This window comes from Pelobates fuscus, chromosome 2 (genome assembly GCF_036172605.1).
Source record: "Pelobates fuscus isolate aPelFus1 chromosome 2, aPelFus1.pri, whole genome shotgun sequence".
NCBI classification, from domain to species: Eukaryota; Metazoa; Chordata; class Amphibia; order Anura; family Pelobatidae; genus Pelobates; species Pelobates fuscus.
In genome coordinates this window covers 424636390-424654418 of record NC_086318.1, presented here as the reverse complement: position 1 = coordinate 424654418, position 18029 = coordinate 424636390, and the positions used below count along the sequence as shown (strand labels likewise).

General features: G+C 37.9%; 1 protein-coding gene across 1 annotated transcript in view; it reads left to right on the top strand.

The window, feature by feature from the left end:
* Positions 1–13142, top strand: part of BFSP1 (beaded filament structural protein 1) — a 34105-nt gene extending 20963 nt beyond the window's left edge. Inside the window, exons 6-8 of the mRNA XM_063444042.1 lie at positions 3360–3580; positions 4309–4394; positions 11791–13142. Coding sequence (XP_063300112.1) covers positions 3360–3580; positions 4309–4394; positions 11791–12719 — 1236 coding nt within the window. The 3' untranslated portion in view covers positions 12720–13142. The remainder of the gene's footprint in view (positions 1–3359; positions 3581–4308; positions 4395–11790) is intronic.
* Positions 13143–18029: the final 4887 nt, after the last annotated feature.

Here is an 18029-nt window from a genome sequence, read left to right as displayed (position 1 = left end):
AATAATTGTAAGTGTGTCAGAATGGGTAAAGCACCCTCCAGTGGCAGTATCTTACCATAATGCATGCTTTACCATGATGTATCTCTCTTTACATACAGTATGCATTTAATGCAACAATAAGTGTCTCAACTCGCTATATGATTAGGGAATTACCTTCCATGATCTATTATCATGTGAATGAAGTACATTACCTATTCACAGGAATGATTGCATTGGTCATAAAAAGACTCAGTGCTAACAGGACGTATAGCGATATAATGATTTCCAGTTTCCTCTGTAAATTTTGCTTGTTTCTGACAGTATGATGTGTTTCCAATATTCTATACTTTTTAGTAGTTTCTGTTTTTTTTTTTTTTAAAGCAATGACTGGGACATATTACAACAGATTGAATTTTTTTAATACTTGAATTTAGTAACACTGTTCAATATTTTCTTCTCACTGTAAATGCAATCAAACCGAAGAAAATGGTGTGCATTAGCCTCCAGTGTTTACATTTTTTGTGTTCTGGTGCCATCTTGTGTAATACTCAGTGTACTACAAAAATACTACAGAATAAATGGATTATTATTATTATTATTATTAATAATAATATTGGTATTTATACAGCGCCAACTTATTCCGCAGCGCTTTACAGTAAAAGGGATATTTACTAAATGAGACTAACAAATGAGAATAACAAAATGTAACAGGAACAATAGGTAGTTGAGGATCATGCTCAAATGAGCTTACAGTCTAGAGGAGGTGGAGTATAAAAACACAATAGGAAGGGTATTAAGGGAGACAGCAAATAGATGTGGTGGGAAAGTAGCAGAGCTGGGGGTGAGAGTGGAGTGTGACCCTATTGGAGAGAGAGCAAGAGGAAGGTTTGAGAGATAGAAGTTACTCTTGAAGGTCATAAGAAATCCTGAAAAGATGGGTTTTTAGGGACTTCTTAAAGGATTGAAGACTAGGGGAGAGTCTGACAGGGTAGGCAGGCTGTTCCAAAGGAAAGGAGCTGCCCGTGAGAAGTCTTGCAGGCATTAATTTGCAGTAAGGGTGCGAGCAGCAGACAGGAGAAGGTCACCAGTAGAGCGGAGAGACCGAGAGGGAGCATACCTATGAATCAGTGAAGAAATGTAAGAGGGGCTAGAGTTGGTTAGAGCTTTATAGGTAAGGGTTAGTATTTCAAATTGACACTTGTAGGGGATAGAAAGCCAGTGTAAGGATCGACAGAGGGCTGAGATGGGAGAGGAGCGACAGGAGAGAAAGATCAGCCTTCACCACAGATTGTAGGGGGGCAGTATGGCTTCTGGGGAGACCAATTAGGAGAGAATTACAGTAATCGATGCAAGAGATTACTAGAGCATTAACAAGCTCCTTGGCAGCATCTCGTGTAAAAAAGGGGTGTATGTGGGCAATGTTTTTAAGTTGGAATCAAAAGGTTTAAGCAACAAACTGGACGTGAGGCGCAAAGGTGAGGCCTGGATCAAAAGTGACACCAAAACAGCGAGCTTGAAAGGATGGGGTGAGGCAGGTACTGTCAACCTGCAGGAGAGTGAAGGAGAAGGATCACTGTTATGAGGAGGAAAAATAAGAAACTCAGTTTTAGAGAGATTTAGTTTTAGAAAGTGTAGGACATCCAATCAGAGATAGAAGAAAGGAAATTGGTGACATGTTGTAGGGCAGCAGGGGAGAGGTCAGGGGAGGAGAGATATATCTGGGTTTCGTCAGCGTACAGGTGGTAGTGGAATCTAAATGAATTAATGAGTTTTCCAAGACAGGCAGTATAGAGAGAGAAAAAAAGGGGACCAAGAACTGAAACTTGAGGGACTCCGACTGAGACAGGACGAGGAGAGGAGGTGTTGTTGGAAAAAGAGACACTGAAGGAGCGTTGGGAGAGATAGGAGGAGAAGCATGAGAGGGATGTGTCACAGAGACCAAGAGATTGAAGAATTAGGAGAAGGAGGCCATGATCAACAGTGTCAAAAGCAGCAGAGAGGTCAAGAAGAATTAGTATGGAGTAGTGGCCTTTGGATTTGACTGTGATTAGGTCATTTGTAACTTTAATAAGAGTAGTCTCAGTAGAGTGGAGGGGGCGAAAGCCAGATTGAAGAGGATCGAGGAGGGAGTTGGAATTTAGGAAGTGAGTCATATGAGTAAAAACAAGTCTTTCTAGAAGCTTTGAGGAAAAAGGAAGCATGGGCCGATAGTTGAAAGACGGGTCTATGGATGGCTTTTTTAGAATGGGTACGACCATGATTGATAAACACAGATCTGCATGCCATTGCTTTTACCACAGAAATCTCACATTTGTAGTGATGTTACTACTGCAAAGGATTCTGGGTGGGCATATGCAAATTAGTTTAACAAAGAATCACATTTTTGCCTAATTATTCCATTTTAATCCGCACCATAACTTTGCTGGTTTTTGCTTGACAAATAAATGGGCATTTCAAATTAAGCTTAAATGGTTAGTAACTGGAGTGTTATCAGCCAGCCTAGAACTAAAGATCTGGGTTGGCTAACACAATTTTTTTTTGCAAATTTCAATGCACAGAATCTATTTAATTGGCTGATAGTGGTCCGCTGATGCTTTCAGTCTATTAATGCCTGACAAGTTGGCATCCGACTTCTGCAGCTCTACAGAAGCTTGATGTCAGAAATGCTGCATGAAAGGATACCAAGTGTCCAGCGGGGCCAGGTAAGACAGCAAGCCACTGTAAAACAGTTTACCCTAATGCCAAGGAATAAAAAAGGTACTCATACCCCATAACCACTACAGAGAGCTGTAATAGTTGTGATAGTTATAGCAACTCTTTTTTTTTTTTTTAAATCATCTATGCCCTACAAAAATCTTTGACCTTTCTTCCACTCAATTATAGGGTAAAAGAGAGACAATTATTAGAACATGGCTGATTGAATTTGTCAAATAGATACAATCATACATTGGGGCAATTTAATGATTTAGTGAGTAAAGTTATTGTAGTGAGTGAAAGGGATTTAGATACAGTGCATTTTAGACATTACATGAGCCTTAAAGCCATACACTTCTGGTATGCTAACCTATATATGTATTGACACAACAAGTTAAATCTAAACCTTGCATAGAACTGATGGCTTTTGCAATACAATGGGGCTTTAGATTTTAAAAGAATCTGCACAGCTTATATTCTGTTGCATTTAATATACTCGTGTTATTAGTGAATATGACCAAGGAAACTAATGTGAATACTATGTACAGCATATTGCACATGTCCGTAATTATACATTAACCACATGAATGAAAAGGTCAAATGAGTACATGAGTACGCATTCTATTTACTAATAAATCATAACAGACATGAGTCATTTTTCTTCTTCTTATTATTTGTTTTTGTAGACTACCATGCTAGATCAAGCCATTAAGAACACGCAGGAGAGTTACGATGATGAGATACAGCTATACAATGAACAGATTGAAGTTCTAAGGAAGGGCATTGACGAAGCTGAAAATAATTTAGAGAAGTATACAAATGATTGCCGTCAGCTAGTGATATATCAACAGTCCTTGGAAAATGAGCTGGAGAGATACAAACGTATCATTGAAAATGAAGATAACAGGTACATTTATAATACATTAAATTAGGCTTAAAGAAAGGTCTAAAGGTTCATCAAGTTCGACGTATCATGCTGCTGTGATAAGTGTGAGATATTAGTGGGAATGCAATATATGGAAAAATCAATGGATAGGTTGTTATTGATCCATGCAGTCAGAAGAGCCTATCTGATCACAATGACATTCACTTTGTCTTCTTTAATTATTGATATATCATCTTTTTTAATTATTGATGTACGGTATTTTTATTGTCAATGTTTAAAAAGGGTTTTTATTTGAAAGCAGCTAATTTGAATGATACTTATTATAATTTATATAACATCATACTATTTTTATACAAATTGTTTTATTACACATTCTTTTAACCCCCTTAAGGACACATGACATGTGTGACATGTCATGATTCCCTTTTATTACAGAAGTTTGGTCCTTAAGGGATTAAGCATTTGAGTCTACAGAGAACTTCAAATAATTTGGTGTGACATGAAAAACTTTGTTAGGCACGTGCACGTGTAATAATTATCTGAGATAGTCATGATGCTCATTTTGATTTTTACTAAGTTGTATTTAGATATAATATTATTTCATTTTTCATATTTAGATATTGTCTGACTTTAAACCAGCATTAGAGAATATGTTTACAGATGCCCAACGAGTAGAATAATATTTGACAAATGTATTTTATATTCCTATATATGTACGTATTTTAATTTTTTCTTTTTTTTTTTACCAGACTGAATTCTGCAATAGTTGGAACTCCAATTACACTGATCATGCAAAGCTACAAATCATCTCAAAGGTCGCCAACAAGAGGGAAAGGTATTGATGCTGCATTCGTGTACAGGAACCAAATCAGTGAATGTACATTAAAATGTATAATAGTGAAAAATATTACAGGACATAAGTATTTCATATTTAACTATGAAATAATATCACCCTTGGAAAAAATGGACCCCCAATCCCAAATACCAGAAGTTTATCAATTCAAGGTCCACAAAAATCTCCATGTCAGCTGTTCACTTAAAGTATAACAGATATAAAATTACCATTTGAAATTGAATAACAACTGGACTTGTAAAATAGTTGATTTGCTATTACAATGTAGCAGATCAGCTATTCATCAGGCTCTGGAATGTTGCCATCTTTTGAAAAAGAGCTGGATCATTTGTCCAGACTGAAGATTTCTAATATAACTGTTCTGATAATAACATGCATCACTTGACAATTATTTTTTTAAAACCAGCAAGCAAACACTCTTAAACAAATAAACAAACCAAAATAAAACAAGAAAAAACTTTCAAAAACATATAATAAACATTTACAAACTTACTATACATTTGTTCAGATTGCATTGTTGGGCACACGTTTCAACTAGGGGAGTTTCTTCTGCTTTCCCACCCCCTCCCTCTCACCCATAGATCTCAGTTTCAGACTGATTCACTATGTCAGAAACAGGGCATCATTGGGCAACAGCAAAAGAGAGAAACCTGACATGGTGCCTGCTCTGCATGATCTCACTGATCTGACTTCCTCTCTTCTCTCCCTGTAAAAGTGCTGCAATGTGAAGAGATCTTCCAAATGGACATGTGTCAAAATGTCAAGCATGCCCAATGCAAATTTCCAGCATTCTTAGAAATAGGACACTGATTGGTTAGACCAATTTATCCCCTAAAGTGGGTGAGAAAGCATAAGTAAGAAGAAGCAGGTAAATATGATACTAAATCATATTTACCCGCCTTTTTCAGTTTGTAGAAATCTAACCCTTTTGAATGAAAGTTGTCTCAAAGTGATGCATGTCCCTTTAACATATAACAGTAAGGTGCCATATAGCAAAAAGTTGAAAATAAAAATTAAATAAATATAACACTTGGAGGCAAACTAAATGCTGCCCCTTTATCCGCTAACTCATCCATGGTGTCTGTTTCAAAAGAAACTGGTAAAAAAAAAACTCAATGAATGAGAACTCAATTATTACCTCCTACTTCACCACTCTTTGCTTAGAGGAGAGAGTTTTTATATACTAGGCAGGGTGATCCCATGGCTGTGCTAATCCTCCTATACCAATCATTTGGCCATTAGGGTGGCTCTGTTAAGAAATGTTGTAGGTATCTCTCTTTTTCTCTCAATCCTCTTGTGGTAAGTGGCAGGCAATGTCTGAAATTGTCAGATTCCATGATGGCTGCTCTACCGCTTCATTTATAATACATTTTGACTGAGAGATCGCACATTCCCCATAATCAGTTTACGCTCTTGCACTAAACTTTCCAGTAAAATTACAAGATGTCACATCCATCTCTTTGCCGCATACTCCCTCATTTTCCACCTTTCAATGTGTAGTCAGGGTGCACATTCATTAATTATCAGATATTATAAATGGTATATGCTATGACCTTTGGGTAAAAGTATAGCAGTTTAGAAATTTTAATTGTCATAATTTGTAGCTAAAAACTTGTTTTTTTTAAATTTTTTGGAATGTAAATGTAAAGGGACACTATAGGCACCAAAACAAAAACAAAATATCAACAACTTTAGCTTAACAAAGTAGTTTAACCCCTTAAGGACACATGACGTGTGTGACACGTCATGATTCCATTTTATTCCAGAAGTTTGGTCCTTAAGGGGTTAAATGTATAGATCATGCCTCTGTAGTCTGCTGCTCAATTCTCTGCAATTTAGGAGTTAAAACACTTTTTTTATACAGCCTTAGCCACACCTCCCTGCATATGACTTACACAGCCTTCCTAAACACTTCCTGTAAAGAATTATCTAATGTTTACACTTCCTTTATTGCACAGTCTGGTTTAAACAAATAACCATAACATCAAGTTTAATAAACCCAGAATGATTTGATTAAAGATACGAAGAACCTGAAGTTCACACTGGAAGGAAAAACAGAAAACATATGTGGGAGGGATAGACAATTAGGGTGTGATAAAATTAGCTTCCTGTCTTTTATAACATTTCTATTTTCCTTTACCCAGCCTGGAGAAAATCTTGAATTTTATGTCAGACAGAATGTTCCTGTTATGAATGTTAAAAGATAATAAACACACAATTAAAGTTAAAATAATGTGGCAACATTAGAGAGATGGGGGGGGGGGGGCTTAATATAAAAAGTCTTAAGCTAGGAATCTGAGGACCAATCAGCAGCTTTTAAAATATCAGACAGGGAACCCACTGCTTGAAATACTTTAGAAAACATGACTCCCCTTGTAGAATGAGCTCCAAGACAAATAAGTAGATGGGGCCTGATGGAATACACCCAAAGTTATTAGAAGGCTTAGTGGTGTACTAACAAAACACTTGTTGTGTACTAACAAAATACTTCAGGGAGGTCATGCCAAACTAATTTTATTGATTTTTTTGATTGGGTAACTAAAATGATAGATCAGGGTGGTGCAGTAGACATTGCTTACCTAGATTTCAGTAAGGCTTTTGACACGGTTGCACATAGTAGGCTTATCAATAAACTGCAATCTTTAAGTTTGGATTCCAATATCGTTGAATGGGTTAGGCAGTGGCTGAATGACAGGCAACGGAGGGTTGTAGTCAATGGAGTATATTCGAAGCAAGTTCTTGTTACCAGTGGGGTACCTCAGGGATCTGTAACAGGGTTGATGTTCCAGGGGGGATAAGCAAATGACAAATGATTGAGGTAAACTAGAAAAATGGTCAGAGCTGTGGCAACTGACATTTAATGTGGATAAGTGCAAGATAATGCATCTTGGACTTAAAAACCCAAGGGCAGAGTATAGAATATATGATACAGTCTTAACCTCAACATCTGAGGAAAGGGATTTAGGAGTAAAGGTGACTTAAAGTGGGCAGACAATGTAATAGAGCAGCAGGAAATGCTTGCAGAATGCTTGGGTGCATGGGTAGAGGAATTAGCAGTAGAAAGAGGAAAGTGCTCATGCCATTGTACAGAACACTGGTGAGACCTCACTTGGAGTATTGTACGCAGTACTGGAGACCGTATCTTCAGAAGGATATTGATACCTTAGAGAGAGTTCAAAGAAGGGCTACTAAACTGGTTCATGGATTGCAGCATAAAACTTACAAGGAAAGGTTAAAGGATCTTAACATGTATAGCTTGGAGGAAAGATGAGACAGGGGGGATATGATAGAAACATTTAAATACATAAAGGGAATCAACACAGTAAACGAGGAGACTATATCTAAAAGAAGGAAAATTACCTCAAGAGGACATGGTCTTAACCCCTTAAGGACACATGACGTGTGTGACACGTCATGATTCCCTTTTATTCCAGAAGTTTGGTCCTTAAGGGGTTAAAGGGACTCTCCAGGCAGCCCTTTTTACTCACCTGGTTCAAGCGCCGGGAGCCTTGTGAAGCCGCGCCCCCTATTTCGTCAAAATGACAAAATAGGCGGGCACGAGCAGGGAGCAATCAGACGCTTCCATTTGGAAGCGGCATTGCTCCCTTGTGTGCATGTGCGGCGAAGCCCTATGAAATCCTGAGCACACTACCACGCATGCGCGCGGTGTGCGCGGCCGCAAGCTGAGCTGACTCACAGCTCAGCTCGCCGTCTTTGCCCGCCCCCTCTCCTCCTCTCTCCTGCACACGTCAGACGTATTTTGAATACGTCTGACGTGTACATGGCCTTTTTAGGCCCATACATGATAGGAAGTCCCTCTGGTGGCCGTCTGAGTGACAGCCACTGGAGGTATTCCTATCAATCAATGTAAACACTGCATTTTCTCTGAAAATAGTGTTTACATTAGTTTGCCTGCAGGGAGCTATAGATCTCACCTGAACAACTACATTAAGCTGTAGTTGTTCAGGTGACTATAGTGTCCCTTTAAATTAGAGGGGCAAAGGTTTAAACATAATTTCAGGAAGTATTACTTTACAGAGAGGGTAGTGGATGCATGGAAAAGCCTTCTAGCTGAAGTGGTAGAGGTTAACACAGTGAAGGAGTTTAAGCATGCGTGGGATAGGCATAAGGCTATCCTAGCTATAAGATAAGGTCAGGGACTAAGAAAAGTATATGTAAAATTGGGCAGACTAGATGGGATGAATAGTTCTTATCTGCCGCTACATTCTATGTTTCTATGTTTCTATTAATGGTAATACCTGCTGACTGCAACATGGAACAAACCCATCTAACTAGAGTATTAGAAGTGACAGGTAAGTATGGTTTAAAGGTAAACTCCAGTGCCAGGAAAACAATCCATTTTCCTGGCACTGCAGGTTCCCTCTCCCTCCCATCTCCCATCCCTGGTAGCTGAAGGGGAGAAAACCCCTTTGGTCACTTACCTAAGACCCCGCCGATGTCCCTCGGCTGTGGTTTCGGGTCGGCGTCACTCCTCCCTGTAATCACGTCAGCCGGTGGGCGAGACTGATCCCGCCCGCCGGCTGAGGTAACCTAATGCGCATGCGCGGCAATGCCGCGCAAGCGCATTAGGTCTTCCCATAGGAAAGCATTGAAAAAGATTTTAAATGCTTTCCTATGGGGAATTGAGCGATGCTGGAGGTCCTCACACAGCGTGAGGAAGTCCAGCGACGTTCTAGAAAAGAAAATCTTTGCTATAAACGCGAAAGTGGCCTCTAGTGGCTGTCTAGTAGACAGCCACTAGAGGTAGAGTTAACCCTGCAAGGTAATTATTGCAGTTTATAAAAAAACTGCAATAATTACATTTGCAGGGTTAAGAGTAGTGGGAGTTGGCACCCAGACCACTCCAATGAGTAGAAGTAATCTGGGTGCCTGGAGTGTCCCTTAGAGTAAATGTAAGATCTAAGCTAAGAAGCCCATAGGCTTAAAATATATCGTTATGGTTTGATAATGACCTACTAATAGTTTGAAATGTTACTGATAACTACTGGATTGTTTGTTTTTTATTTGGGTCATTGGCTGGTTAATGGATGGGACCAGAGGCCCAGGGACACCCTCTTAAAAGCTACAGTGAGTAGTTACTAAATAGTGTATTCTGCCATCAATGTAATATCCTAATCAAGACAAATGCTTCAAAGATTACCAGTTCCACAAGAGTTGTTTTTTTTTTTGTTTGTTTTTAGCTAGTTGTTAGTAGTTCTAGAAAATGTATATGAAGGTGAGATTCATCCCAGGGCCAATTACCTCCAGGGGAAAGTTCTCCACAATGAGTTCCACAACCGTACAGACTTCATCGGATTTAATAATAAGGTCTGGTTGAGAGCCAAAGCTTGAACATACTTTATCTACCATATGAGTTACTCTGTGGTCTCTTCTGTGACTGAATGCTTGTTCAAATAACTGGGACTATTTCATAAACATTTAACCTTCAAACTTTGTACGGCTTGGTAATGAAATGAGGGTAGGAAAATTGCTTGAATGGAGGAAGCTTGGTGTTCTACAATTGAGCTAGAGCTCTGAGACAAATGAGGTGAATTTGATTTCTTTCTTTATCAATTTTAGTTTTCTGACTGGTAAACAAGAGTAAGAGTTGCTTGGAAATCTAGCAAAAATTCTAGGAAGGGATAATGTCCAGTCCAGGTGAAGATTGATTGTCTGTAAAGATTGTGACATCACCAGAATGTCATCCAGATAAATGATTAATCTCACTCCCTTGATTCTCAAAAGAGAAATGACCAACTTTAAAACCTTAGTAAACTACCAAGTAGTTGAAGAAAGGACAAAAGTAATTTCTGATTTCTGTTTTTAGGATGCAATTCAGGTTTCATATCTACTTACTGAAAAATAGTGGGACATTCAGCACTTTATTTGCTCCTTGTTAATTTGTCCAGTGGTGTTCTCAACCATTTTTCAACCATTCAGCTAGAAGGGCGGAATTGTGCTAAGCTTAGGGTAAAACAATATAAAGAGATAAATGTATAATATCACAGAAATAACTTTTTAAATATGGCGGAAGTACTATGTAAGGAAAGTTTGCTGTAACATACATAAGAGCAATATAAAAAAAATACTTATCTTGACGCAGGATCAGCAAAGAAAGAGAACGGGAGTGATAGGAATGTGTCTTATATAGTATATGATGGCTCCTGGTTGGTTTATGAGCATTTTGTTCATGTTTAGTTGCACTTACAATGGTTTTTATTTCCAACTTGCTTTTTAACTCATTATTTGCTGCTCTGGAGTAGTAAAGAGAGGTTAATTCATAACAGAAGCCTCCTGTGTGACATAAAGGCCTTGATTTACTATTGTTGCATATGCTTTCCAAATGATTTGGATAAACTTTCAAATTATTTTTTTTCCAACATATTTAAATATCACAAACTATAATAAATTAAAAATATATAAATATATCAAAATATTAAAACATTTAAATATTGTTCATAGTATCAAATCATTTTAATGAGTTATTAAAAATATTGCATAATTTGTGAAGCTCATCCAATAATATTAAATCAAAGCTAAAATTTGGAATTCACATTGATTTCTCACATTAATGAATGACCTTGTTAGTTTTCAAAGGAACACTCAAACATTAAATATAAACATTTTTATTTTTTATTGTAGATTAAGTAAACACTATTAGAAAAATGTTAAAAAATATTACAAAATCTTTCAATGTTACAGTAACCCAATACAAGTCTTCTATCAGCAGCTGCACCACTTATGGTGAGATCATCATTACTAATGATCTCTGGACCAATCAGATGCTTCTTGTAGAGAAATACAGAAGACTTTTTTTCTTTGTTACATAATTTGTTACACTGTTTGAACAAAAGTAGATGCAGTGGCTTTGAAAGTGTAATACTTGGATTTCCATTTCAATGTTGCACATTCAACCAAATGTATTGCACTTTTACATGCAAATTTTCATATTATTTTGTAATTTTTATGATATTTTACAAACTGTCTCAGTCATCCAATATTTGCGTCATCAGATATTCATTAAGGAATACTTTCTTGATTTAGAAATGTTGACAACCAAGAGAAAAGAGCTTAACTCATTCTCAACAATTACAATCCATTCCCAGTTTACTGAATAACTCTCATTGGTTTTATAATAAAACAAAGAACCTCACAGAATTATTTCCTACATGGGGACTTAAACCTCTTTCTCAAAATTTAATTTCACTCCTTTTTATTTGGAAAAGGATAGCTCATAAAGGAAGATTTCTGTCCTAAATTCCTCCCACCTGTCCTTATCTTGTCTTGCCTCTTTTCACTGGGGTTCGTCATGCAAGCCTATTTCACCATATATTTTTTTTTTATCTGTACTCACAAATTTTTTACATTTATTTGACAGATATAACTCTGGCCATACAAGACATTGCTACTGCAAAACCCAGACAAAAAGGTGTCACACGTAAAACATCAAGAAAGAAAGAAATATCAATGGATAAGGGTGAGATTAGTACTGAAGATAGAGCAATTGAGCAAAAGCAAGATAGTTTAGACACAGAACAGTCAGAATTTAAATATGATACTTTTTCATATCGGGAAACTGAGAACGATTTTGATTTAAATGAGAGGGATGTACTCCCAGAGGATGTACCGGATGGAGCACAAATAAGTAAAGCATTCGATAAACTATGTAATATTGTAAGAGGTAGAAAAAGAGGTTACACAAAGCCAGAGCCTTCTCCAGATTTGTTCACCAAGGGACGCTATGTGCTTGTAACTGGGGAGTCAAGTTATTTAGACCCTTGCTTCATGTCATCTATACCACAGGCAGGAGGAAGGGTTACTGTTAGTATTATCCATGATGTTACACCAGGGGATGATGTTGTGTTACCAATTCCTGAATTACCTGAGCCTTCAGAATCTTCAGAGAGTGGGGATGATGAATCTGGCTCTGAAGATAAACAAGAGGATGACCCAGGTAATGAGGAAACAAAAAAGGAGGATGGCGATGGCAAAGGTGATCACAGAGGCAAAGAGCCAGAAGATAAAAAGAAGCCTCCAGTTGACCCACAAGCAGAAGATTCACAGTCGCATGGACTCCGCTCCAGTTCTGATTCAGGGAACCTTAGCAGATATGGAAGGGACAGTGATCATGATAGTGGGGCTGACAGTTTAAGATCTTTAAGGACGAGAAATTTTCCAAGTTCAATGAGTTATGAGAAAGTTGAAGTGGTAGAATCGATTGAGAAGTTCTCAGATGACAGAATTAAGAGTTATGAAGAAACAGCTGTGATTGTAGAGACCATGATTGAAAAAACAAGGAAAAAGTAGAATCCAAGAAACATACTCTTAAAATACAGACGATGTCTCCTCTGATAACATATTGTATTGATTTTTATCAGTGAGATGTGTTTGACATACAATTTACGTATGATATTGAACTATTTAAGTAAAGTGCCAGGGACTGAAATTAAATACAATGCATTAGTGAATACACAATTTAGAATTTTATGATAAAAACAAAAAAAAATGTGCATTGGTTACTGGAAAGCAGTAATATATTTGTAATGATTATTAAATAACAGTATAAACCTGCTAAGATATCCATAGACAGCTTACCTACTGTTCACTAATAACAAGCCAAGATTAAGGTTTGCCAATGATATGTTAGCTGCTCAGTTAATTGATGTGGATGTAAGACTGTTTCATTTGGCTAATTTGCATTCCAATAAAGATTTGGCTTTTTGAGCATTACTTACTAATGTATCATTCCTTTCTTCTACCTGTGTATCATAGCTTAATTTAGTAAAATTTTACAACAGGAACGTTTATGATTATTCAAAATTCCAAGGTAACAATCACATTTGTCATCACACATCTACTAATTATGGTGTGGGTGCCAAAATAAATAATCGAAAAATGTATCCCCAGGACTCCCTCCTTTGCCTCTAATTAGCATTAGTAAGGTGAATTATTTAATAATCATAATACAAAATAAATCCAATAATATACAATTATTTTTTTGTATGCGTAATCTGGAATATTTGACTGAGAATAATACACCTAATATAATGTAACTATCAAAACTGGCACAAAATATGCAGACTATAAAAATAGAAATAAAGAAAAAGAAAAAAGGCCTTGCATATTTGCATTCTTTCCTGGCTTCTCGTTGGTGCTCCCTTGCACAGTCATTATCTGAATGCACATCCAACTAGTCACAATGTAGCACTTAATGCATAATTAGTCATACGGCACAACTGGCAAGAGTTTGCTCAAAGATTTCCCCAATTAGTTTTCATTCATTGGTTTCAAAGTGAAGTTCATACATTGAAGTAAACACAAGGAATCACCTTTATAATTCCACCTTTACTTACCATTATTAGTATAAAGGTCTCATGGTGAGCAGCAGTGATGGTGCCCACTGAAACCACTTTCCTGGTAGATGCTTCCATGTCCATCACTTTGAAGTAAGAGTCATTCGTAATTTATAGATACTACTCCATTACTTTACAGGGAGTTTTGTGGTATACTTTTATTCCTCAACTGAAAGTTTACCAGTGGAGGAATAGAAGTATCTCGACTCAGACATGCAAAACAAGTATGTAGCCAGGCTAATGTCAGATTCTTGGACAGAGATACACAGCAATGAGGCCAGAGGAGATTGCAAATGTTTTTTAGAAAGATTTGTCCAATGAAGCTATTCAGGCGGATCGAAATACCTTCTGCAAAAAGAACTCGTCTTTTGGGGGAAAAAAGTACAAGTATTTTAAAATGTGATATCAACGCAAAAATACACAAATGAAAACATTACTCAGTATTGTTAGTATTATTGGCAACACTTAGTATACTTCCATGTTTATTATTTAAAGATTGTTATTGAATTACATCCACTGCATACATTTATATGTATAATTTAAATCTGTACATATATTAGTATAAATTAATATAGATGAACCAGAAAGAGTAGCAAGCTGAAAACAATGATAGAACCCTCCACTTTTTCTTATGACGAAATGCATTAAACAGGAATGATGACAATTTGCAAAGGAACGTTGGATGGTAAACATTGTTAGGTCCAATATCCAGCCTAAAGGTGGCCAATACTCTCTAGTTACTGTTTGTCAAACATGGTGGAAAAAATGCACTGAATTAATGGGGCACCAGTCTCGAACACATTTTAATAGGTATTGGTCGTCTAATTATGTAATATTTTTTTCTTTTGAAGCCTAAAATTGTGTCCGTTGCAACTTTGTTTTACATACCCCTGTCTCTTACCACAGTCCCCGTTTCACTAAAGTTCTCAAGTACTCAACAGCCAAGAGATCAATGACCTAGCTGAGCTTCTGGAAGACAAGCAGCCCGTACATAGAAGGAAAAGGACAGTCTAGAGAGTCACGTGTCTAAATGTTTATTTGTGTGTCTGTTTATATCCTGTCAGCATGTGAATGTCATTATCTCTGACATTTTATGACATTTTAGTAGTTGCTTTTGCATGGTGAGTTCACCCTCTTGAATCAGAGAGATGATTCAGTGTGAGACTGAATAGCACATATATACAGTGGAGAGGGCAAAACACAGACAAAGAGAGTATGATGAACTGGTAGTGGATAGAAAAGGACTAATTCGGGACAAATTAAACAAGGGAAAGAGAAAAGAGTTACTAATAACAAAATGAAAATAATGCATTTTATAAATGGACTTTAGGACAAATTCCATTGTTTAATAAACTTTCACATTTACAAACATGCACATCCCCTGTCATCAAAATAAAAAAGAGTTACTTAGCAGGGTACGTACCAAACCTTCATATTAAGAGTGATATTAGCTATTTAAACACAAGAACCTGTGTAATACTGCCACTAAAATATTGGGACCAGTGTTGAAATAGAATTCTGAGATAGGTTTGGGCTTCTCTGCAAGTACTAGTTCTGTGGTTTTGGGCACCAGTAGTTCCAGGAGGTTGCATCATTGGTGGCTAGAAACTCACAAAACAGGAGAAGGCAGGCAATTATGATAATTTTGTGTTACCTCCTCCATGCATTGAGAAAATACTGGAGCAATGATTATCTATGAAAATAACTGATTCAATCTAGTTTGACCCCAACCAGCTGCCAAAACATAAGCTGGTTGCGAATTTTAACAAAGGTGAAGGACAAGCAGCCTAGGAGCTGGAGATATATATATATGTACAGTGTGAAATACCATAAATAAATGTAGGATAATAAAAAGAGCAAGTCGGTTGTGGTGTGCCGGAACCGACAATGAGGTAGGCCTGAGAAAGAAGAAGGCAAAAATTAAGTACCAGTAATCAAATTTATTACAGACAAACCAATACAGATACATTTATCAACCAGACATGTTTTTGAAAGCATCCCTTAATTCTTGTACTGGGTTCGGTATGTATCGTGAGTAAGCGGATGACTTCCAGCGCCCCAGTGTTTTACAACATGAGCTGGGATGTTGACACTGGAGGCTGTGGACGCTGCTCCTATACGAAAGGAGTGCCCTGAGTAGTTGGCTGCGTTGAAGCCCAGTTGAGTGAGCAAGGACCTGACGTAGGTCATGAAGGTTGTAGTGGTGAGTACTGAACCTTGTAGCTGTAGTAATGGTTGTGAGGGCAGTAAGTTATGATGCTGTATGTATGCATCAAGAACCCTGATGGGACCCCATCTGTTGTGCGTGGGATAGTACGGAATGTTTACGGGTATGTGCTGACTGGTTTTGGAGTGAGGTAAAGACAGGATGTAATGATCCATGTGTTTTGTTAAGTGGGAATAGAGAAGGATAGGAGTAGATTGGGCTGTGGTGGTTGTAGTGAACTCTCTAGGTCTTAGAAATCCATAGAAAGCTATGTATATTGCTGTTTTGATGATATAATTTGTATTGTCAAACTGTTTTAAGTCAAGCAGGTTAGACAATGCTTTGAAGATATGGTTATATATGGGTAGCCTCTGGGCTGTATGTGTGGGTTCTGATTTTCTGAATGCCTCTGAGTATGGTCTTAATCTGGTGAGAGGCCATGAAACTATTGTTATTTGCGTGTAAGATTAGCATATGGTGTTGAATGCCAGTGAGATAGAGTTTGATGGTGTTATATGACATTTTAAGTTTAAGGTGGCAAAAAGAAGCAAAACCCCCAAAAAGATGTCATAACAAATGGTTGCATGATGTTATGTTCCAGAAGGAATCTTTTGAATAGTGTGAAAGCCCTGTTGTATGTTGTGTGTGTATTTTTTAATAGTGCCAATTGGGACAATGTCCTGCTATGCTGCATGATTGTTTCTAGTCCAGTATGAGTTGTTGAAATGTTGGAGTGCTGGTGGCTATGGGCGCAGCTGACGGGAGTGCTTGATGAAAAGCCTGAAATTTAGAGCGAGACAAATTGTCAGCAGCTGTGTTACATATACCTGGAACATGGAAACAACATAGGAAAAAATTATGACAAGCTGCCAACCAAGTGAGTTTCCTCAGAAATCTCATGATTGTAAGGGATTTGGAATGACCTTTGTTGATGATGTGACAGGTTGCCTGGTTGTCTGAGTAACAACGCACTGGCATATTAGTCCATAAATGACCCCATGCTACGGCAGCCGCCACGATGGGATAGATCTCAAAAAGAGCTGAGGTAGTGGAAAAACCTTCCAAATCCTGAACTGCTGAAGGCCAGCTGCCCCAAAGCCATTCATTCCCAAAAATTGCTGCAAAACCTGTGGTAGATGCCGCATCTGACCAAATGGTAGGAGATGAGTCAGTCAATTGAGGGAGGAACATACTTTTACCATTCCAAGTGGTTAAAAATCTCTTCCACATGTTTAGATCTGCCGTAGCTTTGGTATCTAAGGACAACCTGTGCGTGTCATGTAGAAAAAGTGAAAAAGATGCAATAGTCGTGATATAAAGGAGAGGCCTTGAGGTGATGATGCGCATAGCAAAATTTAGCGATCCCAGCAGGGACTGTAGCTCTTTGCGGTTGCATGTACCGAGCAGAAGGTAGCTGTTTATGTAAGTAAAAATATTCTCTATCTTGTCGTGTGGTAGGCTCGCTTGCATTGTGGCTGAGTCTAATTGGATACTCAGAAAAGTGATAATCGTGTCTGGCCCCTCCGTTTTCTTAGGGGAAATAGGTACACCTAGTTGCTCAAATAGCTTGGTGGTAGCTTTGAGACTACTCGGAGGGGAAGTATTCTCCTCGACCAGTAGGAAATCGTCCAGGTAATGTAATACCGTAGGGCATCTGGCTATGTTCAATAGTAACCAGCACAATGCTTCGGCAAATGTGTTGAAAATAGCTGGGCTACTTTTGGACCCAAAAGTTAAACGGGAGAAAAAATAGTAGTTCCCGGACCATTTGATGCCATGCAGGTGCCACATTGTGGGGTGGATTGGTAGTAACTTAGAGGCGTTAGTAATGTCAGTCTTACTAAGCCATGCTCCAACCCCTGCCTATATGATAGCGGTAATGGCGTGATCTATGGTGGTGTATTGCAGGGAGAATTCCTCAGAGGGTATGAGGGAGTTAAGACTGGGGTTGGCCGATGAGTGTGGTGCCGATAAATCAATGATGAGTCTCTGTTTAAGGGAAGATTTCCCTGTGACAATACCAATGGGGTTAGTGCACCATTCTATGAATGGAGGAGT